This window comes from Puma concolor, chromosome B2 (assembly GCF_028749965.1).
Source record: "Puma concolor isolate L17-30 chromosome B2, mPumCon1.1.hap2, whole genome shotgun sequence".
In the NCBI taxonomy this organism is placed as follows: Eukaryota; Metazoa; Chordata; class Mammalia; order Carnivora; family Felidae; genus Puma; species Puma concolor.
In genome coordinates, this window is record NC_141671.1 from 17,529,651 (window position 1) to 17,541,660 (window position 12,010).

The 12,010-nt window shown below is 38.5% G+C and overlaps 1 protein-coding gene across 1 annotated transcript in view; it reads right to left on the reverse strand.

The window, feature by feature from the left end:
* TMEM170B (transmembrane protein 170B) overlaps positions 1-12,010 on the reverse strand; it is a 31,640-nt gene that overhangs the window by 12,346 nt on the left and 7,284 nt on the right. The window contains exon 2 of the mRNA XM_086706286.1: positions 369-539. Within this exon, the coding sequence (XP_086562412.1) occupies positions 369-539 (171 nt within the window). The remainder of the gene's footprint in view (positions 1-368; positions 540-12,010) is intronic.

Here is a 12,010-nt window from a genome sequence, read left to right on the forward strand (position 1 = left end):
TTTATGACAATTACCAAAGTCAAATTTGTGTGCCTACCTCTCTCCCTTACTAGACAGGGAGTTCCTTTAAAGCAAAAACTACATCCACTAGACGAGAAATTTTCCCGTGAATTTCTTCGCCCCTTGCCAACGTTTACAAGTTTTTCTATTTCCCACCAAACCTTGCGTAACGAGTCTTCACCCAGAAGCACAAAAACTATCTGTTCGATGAATAAATGAACTGATCTTTCCTTCCAAAAGTGTGATCAGGGCTGAAAATATTCCACACGGAAGATTACACTACCGTCACATGCATCATAAGAACAGAGTTACTAGAACCGTTAGGTGCACATACAATTAGGTCCTTGAACAAAACAAAATCAACTTACTAGTGATCATCGCTCCAGTTACAGAAGCCAGAAATCCGATGCTGACTGCAATGACAGAGATTACTCTCCCCTGCCTATGTCTCTGCAGCATTACAAACATCAACACTCCTGCAGCACCGTGGACAAACAGAGAGGAGAAGAGAGCCCAGAGAAAGATCCAGTACCACATCTCTGAAAGGAAAAGCAGAGTGTTAATAATTCAGTTGAAAACACCCGGGAAAATTCGGTTTAACAAACGGTGAGCCCCCACGGTCTGGAGGAGGGTTAAGTGAGGTAACAGGTATAAAAGCGCCCAATACAGTACCTCATACATAGTATTACTAAATACTAACACTAACCACTGCTTGGCAGTTATCATCGTCACTAATGCTTGCTGGGGAAATAGTTCCAGGACTTCAGAAGGTTAAGGCTACATTCTAATTTCCTCTAAATGTCTCCATCATTGAGCTATAATCCATCAATGTGTCTGACGAACCCCTGATATATTTGCAGAGCTCCTGGAACAAAGTTAACGAATTGCTGTTTGACATGTCATCTTCTATGTTCTACACTAAATAACAGTGTTAAGACATTTCTGAAATGTACTCCTTAATTCAAATCGTTCCGGAAATCAGTCAGTGATTCTCTTTTATGATTTTAAGAATTTCAGGCAATTCCCCTCTTGGCTTTCAACTTTATATACTAAAGCATCACTCGGAATTTTTTTTTTTTTTTTTTAATTCTTTGCCTCAGATCATTTTAACGGTCCTTACCCAGACCTTTCCAAGCACCACTGTCCTTTCTTCAATGTGGCCTCGGTTGCTGTCCATTTTAGGTTACAGTTGATAAGCACACCTTTCATTCTGTCTCTCTGCTCACTCCCTTTCTTTCTGGCTACCTACTGCCTCTCAGTCAATCCACACATCTCCTGATGGCTTTGCCAGGTCCTTGCATTGACTCCGTCTCCCTAACCAAGTCTGTCATGAGGTATATCATGGCAGGCAACTGGTCCCAGCTGGGCCAATCATTCCCTTCCCCCAGGAATTCTGGATTGGGACCACGGGAGCATCTCAGTCACTGGGTGGCCGAAGGTTTTGGGAACAGCCATTTCATCAGCACATGAGGAAAGCCGCGATACAGGATGAAAGGAAAATGGATCCCTCAATGAGACAGCCAGTCCCTTACTCCCGTGATTTCTAAGGCCTGCCGCATCACTACCCTTAGATTCAATCTAGCACCTCCGTTCCTTATAATCAAATTCCCTTTTTACTTAAACTGGTTCAGGTAAGGTTTCTGTTTCTCATACCGGAAAGAGCGGACATCAAAATGCCTGGATGACACCTTGAGAATCATCCTTGGTGCGCAAACATTCTATAATGCAAAATATCTGCTATTTGTGCTAGCATTCACTAGCAAATGTGAAGGAAAGGCCAACAAAACAGTCATGAAATAAAGAACAGAAATGGAAGAATTAAAACTTGTTCATCCCAACATCATTCAAGTACAGGTATACAGTGCTGATGGGAAAGGAAAATGGTGCAGCTGCTATGGAAAAAGGACGGTGGTTCCTCAAAAATTTTAAAAAAGGACTACCATATGATCCAGTAATTCCACTTCTGGGTATGTATCCAAAAGAATCCAAAGCAGGATCACACCCGTGTTCATAGCAGTGTTATTCACAACAGCCAGGAAGTGGAAGCAGCTCGAATGTCCACCAGTGAAAGAATGAATGAACGAACAGTGGGCTGCACGTGCACACGGAGTATCATTCAGCCTTAAAAAAGGAAAGTACTCCTTTCCTGGGGAGTTGCTGTTTAATGGGTACAGAGTTGCAGTTTTATGAGATGAAAAAGATATGAAGATCTGTCATACGTCGATGTGAATGTACGTAACACTACTCAGGGGTACACTTAAAATAGCTAAGATGACCGGGGTGCCTGGGTGGCTCAGTGGGTTGAGCGTCTGGATTTGGCTCAGGTCATGATCTCGTGGTGCGTGAGTTCAAGCCCCGAGACGGGCTCTGTGCTGACAGCTCAGAGCCTGGAGCCTGCTTTGGATTCTGTGTCCCCTCCTCTCTCTCTGCCCCTCTCCTGCCCATGCTCTCTCTCCCAAGAATAAATAAAAAAAAAAAAATGTTTTTTAAAAATAGCTAAGATGGGGGCGCCTGGGTGGCGCAGTCGGTTAAGCGTCCGACTTCAGCCAGGTCACGATCTCGCGGTCCGTGAGTTCGAGCCCCGCGTCGGGCTCTGGGCTGATGGCTCAGAGCCTGGAGCCTGTTTCCGATTCTGTGTCTCCCTCTCTCTCTGCCCCTCCCCCGTTCATGCTCTGTCTCTCTCTGTCCCAAAAATAAAAATAAAAACGTTGAAAAAAAAAAAAAATTAAAAATAGCTAAGATGATTAAATTTTATGTGTTTTCACCACACTAAAAAACTAAATAAATTTTTTTAAGTGTGGCTATAAATTTAAAAGATGATTCTTTTAAGTCATGCCCACAAATGATTAGAAACAAGCAAAAAGCTCGTTAAGGAAGGAAGGTGTGGATGTAAGAAACTAATACTAGGGACCTTTGTGGCAATGGAACTATTCTGAATTTTGACTGCAGTGGTGGATACATACACAAGGGATAAAGCTGTACAAAAATATGTAATACACACACATAAGTAAGTACACATATACACGTAATCCTGGTGAAATGTGAATGAGGTTCATGGATCAATGTCAGTATCATGGTTTTGAAATTACACCGTGGTTTGCCAAGATGTTCCCATTGCGTAAACTGGATAAAAGGTACACGTGTTTTCTACGTATTATTTTTTACAAATGCATGTGAATCTATAATTTTCTCAAAGTAAAAAGTTTAATTTTTTTTAAAAAAGGATACACAAAAAACAGATTTTAAAAACAAAATCATTCCCACCCTGCCAAATTCTTAAGAATCAACACTCAGAATGGACTCAGATAATGTGAAATCATTTGGAGAAAAAGACAGCAGGTGTATTTTCCAGTGTGTGGTGAACTGCCGGGCCTGCTTCTCAACGGCCTAAGAGACAGATGCTGGTCATTAAGGAAAAGTGGACAAAGCCTGCCTTTTAAGGTTTTTCTCTGCCAGCTTTCAGGGAAAGCGTGCTTCCGGACTGTCACTCCCAAACAAACGGCTTCAGCTGATAATAAATGCTTTAAGGACACAAAGGCTTCACCTGCTCAGAAGCATTTCTATTTTAAAATATATAATTTTCCGAAGCGAACCTAATAAAGCGGGAAGAGAAAGGAATAATAATATGGAGCAGGGCATTTTCATCAAGGGAGCTCAGAGATAAGGAAAGGTTCTACAGCAGCAGGCACATACTCTTAAACAGAAGTCAATAATCAGCCTCAGATCCCAACCCCCGTTCGGACAGCTTACCAGATCTATGTTGTTCTTGAAATACAAACAGAACGAAAAATTTCTTGACTATATTTAACAGTATGAGTGAGGGATTATTTGACATTACAGGTAATGGTGTCTGCCTAGTGACTATACAGTTCTCGGCCTCAGCCATAAATTGACCTAATCATTGGGGAATGTAAATTTAATGTTCTATAAAGCCCCAAGATATCAAAGACATTATACAGCTAAAATAGAACCTCAAATGGTCCTCTCATGACCAGTCTAGGGTTATCGCTTAGGCAGACTGAGCACAAACTATATAAACTCAAACTTATTTTCACATTTCTCACTCTTTTTTAAAAACCTTATTATTCATCGTGGAAAACACTGAACTCTGCTGAGAATATCTACAACTAACCTAGGTTTCAGGTTACTACTATTCTTGTCAATTCCCCGCTAGATGCACACAACCCGGTCAGCGGACAGGACCTAAGACCTTGATCTACTCTGCATAATGCAAGTCTGTCTAAGGCCCCTGCTCACTATTGGCAAACTCAGGAAACCTACTGGGCTAGTTCAGGCAAAGAGAACTGCAGTATCCTAAGAGCAGAGCAAGAACATACATCCATGAGGCCTAGAGGAAGGACAGGTACTAAGAGGACAGGTGTGGAATATCGCCACCTTTTCTTAAACTGCCCGGGTCACACAGCTAACGTAGACACCCACGGGCCCACTGGTCCATCTGCCGCATCCAACCTTCTAGAAAGTGAGCAACAGTGGAAAGAGGATGCCAGAGGGAGACTTGGCTGGTGCTAAGCAAGATGCACAACAAAATTTTAAAAATACAATGCACAAAACAGAAAACTCTGAAGCATGCCATTGTACAAATCACCTTAATTCACTGGAAGGAAATATTCCTTCTTCCTGGGCACACCTCCTGAAGTCCTCTCGTTATTTTTTCCCAGTCAAGGCTACCATAAGCTTCAGCCTAGATGAATCTTGCCTGGATTGTTGCACTGTGTTTGTTGCCGGAGAACTGTGATGTGTCCCGGCCTCCAAACGAGACTAGAAATAGCCCTGCTCCCAATCTCTGTCTCTCATCAGCCCCCGTTGCCAAGTTGCTCAAAATTATCTTCTGTGCTTTTGTTTTGAATCCTTGGACAAAATTATTTATGAGAAATGGTTTTCTCTAGATGTTTAAAATATACTAGCTGAGTAAAAACAAGTCAAAGAATGGTACCTACTGTATGATCTTATTTGCTGAAGAATGTTTGTACATGCACAGAAAAATACACAAACAGAAAACAGTGGCTATCTTTTAGAGATAAGAGATGGGTTATATTATTGTATACATTATTTTTAGCACCTGCCTGAATATATATATGTATTTATATATGTATGTATATATATATATATATATATATATATACATACATATATATATATAAATTTTGCTGCAAACATACTGTCTTTAAAAAAATAGTTTTGATTCTAAAATTCATCAACGAAGATGCCCCACTAGGCCAAAGGTTCTCAAACCAGGCTGCTCGCAAAACTTAACCTATAGAAAAGGAAAGCAGCCTCTGGAGGTAGGACATAAACAGCAACACTGCCGTCAGCTCTATCAATCACAACACGAGACAGAGATAGAAATCACTACTCTAGGCTAAAGTTACTTAAGAGATATTTATTAAAACATCCAAAAGTCCTAGAAACAAAACCATCTCATTAGACAAATACTAAACACATTTTTTAATCCTCTAGAGGATATATGACCGTTCTAATAAAATCATTAACCAACAGATACTGAGCCCTAACTGTGTACTCAACATAGTCTATGCCCCAAGCTGAAAATATCATACCAGTAAGCCCATAGTTTGAAACTGTTCATGGTTTCTACCTTCTTTATAGAAATGGTGCACATTACGGGGCGCCTGGGTGGCTTGGTTGGTTAAGCGTCCGACTTCATCTCAGGTCATGATCTCACGGCCCGTGAGTTCGAGCCCCGCGTCGGGCTCTGTGCTGACTGCTCAGAGCCTGCAGCCTGTTTCAGATTCTGTGTCTCCCTCTCTCTCTGCCCCTCCCCTGTTCATGCTCTGTCTCTCTCTGTCTCAAAAATAAACAAACGTTGAAAAAAAAATTAAAAAAAAAAAGAAATGGTGCACATTATATGTTTAAACAGTCTGTGTTCACATTAGGTTATCTCAAGCTTTGTTCTCATTCCAGCAAACCTAAGGTGTGGAATCCACAGCCTTTAATTTCTAACATCAGTGACTTCTCAGTTTGGGGATATGTCCCATATAGGTGGCTTATTAGACTCTCTGGGGGATGATGCATTTAAAAGTTGAAAAAGTCCCCTCAATCAGACGTCAGCAAAGTATGGTCCACGAGCCATAGCTGGCCCACCACCTGTTTCTGTATAGCCTGTGCGCTAAGAATAGTTTTTACATTTCGAAGTGGTTGAAAAAAAATCAAAAGAACAGTATATCACGACACATCAAAATTAATCCGAATTTGAATTTCAGCGTCCATAAAGTTTTACCGAAACACAGTCATACTCATCCATACTGTCTATGGCTACTTTCATGCTATAAAAGCAAGCTGAGTAGCTATGACAGAGATAATATGGTCTGCAAAGCTGCAAATATTTATTGCAGTACTTTAATTTTGTACAGTACTTTCATATATTAGCAAGAGCTGACACTTTGAATCTTTAGTTAATGGTACTTCAATGGGATATATTCTAATACCTCGGGCTCTTCAGAGCACAATAGGTAGTCGATCTTACGGGAAACAGAGGCCTGAACAAGAAGAACAATGGCAAGAAAGGCCCCAGGAGAATTCACTGCCATGTCTGAATTAAAAAAAATAAATTTAATTTAACCAAATGATAAACATATTGGAGATAGAATGAGGGTGAAGAAAATAAGAAAAACAATCTACTGTCAAGAAATAAAGCAATCAACAGAACCAGACTCAGCAATGATCCAGATTTTACAACAATCAGACAGGGATGTTGAAATGACTGTAATTTACACGTTAAAGGCTCTCATGGAAAAGGTTGCAAACTCATATAAATACATGGGGAATTTTAGCAGAAAAATGGAAATTCCAAGAAAAAGGCAAATGGAAATGCTGGAAATTAAAAAAAAAAAATCATCATCAACAACAACAACAACAAAAACCACGATATCTGAGATGAAAAATTCCTTCACTGGTCTCATCAACAGACTTGACACAGTTAAGCAAAGAATCGGTGAACTTAACAATGGACCAATAGGAATTATTCAAATTGTGATAAGAGAGAGAAAAGAATAGGACCAGAGGAGGAGGAGGAGGGAAAAGAGGAACCATCCATCTAAGAGCTATGGAATGATTTCAAATGGTTTAACATAATGTGTAATTGGAGTCCCAGAAGGAGAAGAAAAAGAGAATGGAGAAGAAAAATATTTGAAGGGATAGTGGCTGAAAATTTTCTAAAAATAATGAAAGATACCAAACTGCAAATCTAAGACTCTCAGAGAATCTCAAGCAAAGATAAAGACTTCCCAAAATAACCAAAACAAAATAAAATAAAAATAAGCACCCCCCACACCTAGATACATCACAGTGAAATGAATAAAAACCAAAGATAAAGGGAAAATATTGAAAGTAGTGAGAGGGAAAAAACACATGACATACAGAGGAAAATAGATAAAAAGTACAGCAAACGTCCCGTCAGAAACTATCAAACAAAAACAATAAAGCGACATTTTTTAAAGGCCGAAAGAGGAAAAAATATAAACCTGTAAAGCCAGATATCTATATTCAGGAGAAGCAGCTTTCAGAAATGAAGACTTTTTTTCAGAAAGAAAAAAAGCTGGGAGAATGAACCACCTGAGCACCTCCATGACCTATTAGAGGAAGCTCTTCAGACAGAAGGAATATGATACTAGATGGAAGCTTAACTCTACACAAAGAAATGAACAAAAAAGGTTAAAATGAATATAAACATAGAATATATTTGTCTTATTTGTAATCATTCTCTTTTTTTAATTTGGCAGTGATGTTTTTATTTTACTATTTTTTTCAAATAGAATTTATTGTCAAGTTAGCTAAACATACAGTATATACAGTGTACTCTTGGCTTCAGGAGTAGATTCCCGGGATTCACTGCTGACATACAACACCCAGTACTCATCCCAACAAGTGCCCTCCTCAATGCCCATCACCCCCACCCCATCTCCCCCACCTCCCCCATCAACCCTCCCTTTGTTCTCTGTATTTAAGAGTCTCTTATGGTTTGCCTCCCTCTCTGTTTTAAACTATTTTTTCCCCTTCCCTTCCCCATGGTCTAAAGTTTCTCAAATTTCACATATGAGTGAAAACACACATCTGTTTCTCTGACTTATTTCACTTTGCATTAATACCCTCCAGTTCCATCCATGTTGTTGCAAATGGCAACTGCATTTCATTCTTTCTCATTGCCAAGTAGTATTCCATTTTGTATAAACCACATCTTCTTTATCCATTCATCAGTTGATGGTCATTTGGGCTCTTTCTGTAACTTGGCTATTATTGATAGTGCTGCTATAAACATTGGGGTACATGTGCCCCTTTGAAATAGCACACCTGTATCCTTTGGATAAATTCCTAGTAGTGCTATTGTTGGGTCTTTGGGTAATTCTATTTTTAATTTTTGAGGAACCTCCACACTGTTTTCCAGAGCGGCCACACCAGTTTGCATTCCCACCAACAGTGCAAGAGGGTTCCTGTTTCTCCACACCCTCGCCAACATCTGTTGTTTCCTGAGTTGTTGATTTTAGCCACTCTGACCTGGATGATGTGGTATCTCAATGAGGTTTTGATTTGTGTTTCCCTGATGATGAGCAATGTTGAGAATCTTTTCATGTGTCTGGTTGGCCATCTATTTTTAATCACTCTTAACATATTAACCAGACTTAAAAATAAGCTGCTGCATTTGTCCACTCAAAACCTCATTTAACACAGAAGTTACATCTACTGTAAATATTTAATAGCTGTCTGCTTCTGCTTCTTAAAGAAAGCAAAAACACTAGTTTTTAAATTTAATTGTGACACCTTCAAGAGCTGCTTTAATATATCGCCCTTCTCAAAGCTTATGGCAACACTTGTGTTATTACCCACTTCTACGAAATTACCCTTTTTCCAGCTAATTATATAATTTCAAACTGTAAATTATAGTATTTATCATTGAATACTAAAAGAAATTTCTTAGAAAAGCAAGTTCTTAATTTAAAACAATCAGAGTATCATTGCTTTAAAGAAATCAGGTTAAGGCTATTTAAAATAGTTAAAAAACTGCTCTATATTCAAGTCATAGCACTGTCTTCCTAAAAGATGTCATTCAATTTGTTCTTCCTCATAATTGATTAGCTACTCAGTTACAAAGTGTAAGAATTAAGTGTCAAAATCTGAATCTGTTATGAAATTATAACACAGCATTTTACAATGGTTTTAATTGTCATCACTTGTGGGTCCTCAAGTATCTTAAATTATACATGCCACACCAAAAAAGAAAAAAAAAAGTCAGTAACAACATGTTTGTTTGAATCAGTTACTAATCTAAAACGTCTTCTCAGCAATTGTCAAAATGTTTTACAATCTCATGATACAGTATTTCCAAGGGATTTTGACACTGAACACTGAAAAATGAACTTTTTACATCAACGAGCGTATAATGAAATTCTCAATATAAACAAATTCCTAAAGTTAAATCTAAATAAAGGACCAAATGAGTGACAGCTCAGAAATAAAAGCACAACCAGGAAAATTCAGCAAGTAAGTAATGGACGTGCATGGTCAGGACTGTCACACTGTGGCTATATCACGGACAGTGATCCTGAGGAAGCAGTCATACTGCACAAGGATAAACAAAACAAAATAAAACAAAGACATAATTTCAGAACTAGAAGGGATCTTCCGATACTGAATCCAGAGTTTCCTAAACCAAGTTTTAAGAAGGCCTAATTTGGGGTGCCTGGGTGGCTCAGTTGGTGAAGCATCCAACTTCGGCTCAGGTCATGATCTTGCAGTTTGTGGGTTTGAGCCCCGCGTCGGGCTCTGTGCTGACAGCTCAGAGCCTGGAGCCCTGCTTCGGATTCTGTGTCTCCCTCTCTCTCTGCCCCTCCCCTGTTCACACTTGGGGCCTCTCTTTCTGTCTCTCAAAAATAAACATTAAAAAAAAATGTTTTTAAATGGCCTAATTCTATCACTTACGTAAAACACCCAGTGCTCATCCCAACAAGTGCCCTCCGTAAATTCTACTCCTGAAACCATTAGTACATAATATGTTAACTAGTGTGAATTTCAATAAAATTTAAATTAGTTAGGTAATTAATTAAATAAAATACTCCAGACTCTCCCCTCCCCTATGAAAGAGAAAAAGTGAATCAAGATTAGCCACATTTTAATAACTGCTGAAAGGGGATGATGAGTATGTAGGTCTTAGGATTCCCATAATAAAAAATTATAAAGTAGTTGGAAAAAAAGATAAAATTATCACTAAAATGAGACAGTAAATGTCTAAGAATGAACCTAAAAACAAAAAAAAAGGCCTAATTCTAAGAGTTCTTAAATGATGTTCCAAGAACAAAGAATTTCTAGGTCTTAACCCTCACCCTATTAAAGGCCTGAAGAAGCTCTGAAGAAATTTAAAAATCTTTTAATTTTAAAGATTAAAGAAACAAGTTTATATGCAAATGGTAAGAGTTTCTCTTAACTCATAGTTACTAAACTTTTCTCTCAGAACTTTCTAATTTTTAAATCAGCCTTCTCTTAACATCAACATGAAAACTGCCAACATCAGACTGTATTACCAATGAAGAAACCAAGGCCTGGGAAATATTGTGGCTTGTCTAAAGTACAAAAACCAATCTGTAGCATTTAAGGATAAAACCAAGTTTCTTGACCCATAAATTTCGAGATTCTATTGCTTCTTTAGACTCTATTTGCATACAAAAATCTAACAGAACCCCACTTATTCTGTAGGGGAAATTCCAATAACATTATCTGAGTGTTTACATAATTATTGTTAATGTTTAATTCTCTCATGTACTTCAGATGTAACATACATAAACCACCTCGAATTTTCAAAATCCTATCATTTAATAGGAATCATTCTCTATTGCTAATAGTACATATAAAGAAAACATCACTAAAACAGTAAAATATTAATAATATTAATAATTAATAATATTAAAAGATAGTCACTTTTTAAAAATTGGGTTTGAGCAACCTCTTGGAAATGAGTCATTTATATTGAAAATTTAATAAGTCTTTAGTTATACTAAATACTCCATATTAATTTGCTTTATATATCACAACACAGCTACAAACTGATCACAACGAAACTTAATTTTTAAAAATCGGATGTTGGGGCGCCTGGGTGGCGCAGTCGGTTGAGCGTCCGACTTCAGCCAGGTCACGATCTCGCGGTCCGTGAGTTCGAGCCCCGCGTCAGGCTCTGGGCTGATGGCTCAGAGCCTGGAGCCTGTTTCCGATTCTGTGTCTCCCTCTCTCTCTGCCCCTCCCCCGTTCATGCTCTGTCTCTCTCTGTCCCAAAAATAAATAAATGTTGAAAAAAAAAAATTTAAAAAAATAAATAAATAAATAAAAAATCGGATGTCCCCAATCCTTGAGCTCTCAATAACAAAATCACCAGAAGGGCTAGCTATAAATGTAGTTTCAGATTTAAAAATATAGGCTTGCTCCCCAAATCCCAATTCCATAAATATGGACCGGGACCCTGGATCTGTACCTTTAACCAGACCCAGGTGATTGTGATAGGCAGCAAGGTTCAGAGCTATGTTGTATCAAAGTAATCGACCGTAGGAAATGGGAGAAGGGAGGAATTTTATCATGAAAATCCAGTGTCACAACCCTGACAAAAACATCTTAGCTAGACACTTTTAGGCAAGAGTAGTTAGCATACAGGTATCCCCTGCTTTTCAAAAGCTTCCATTATACCACTTCACTTTTACAAAAGACCTCCTAGATCATATCCCAAGATTTATAAGAACGCATTCAACTGGACCCACGTAAAAGTTTGGTTCTTCCTACTTGTACCAAGTTTGGTGAAAAATCTCCTTTTCTTTTCAAGTTTAATCTATTTAGCTAAGGTTACTGGAATTTGAGAGTCTAATGAGATCTTTTTCAAATGGTTCCACTGCCACTGTTTATTCTATGACCAAGTTTTATTGCTGGAATACTTAGTCACTAAAAACACAACCAGCCTATGGTACCTGATCTAATCGTATACATTTAATAAAACAGTAAG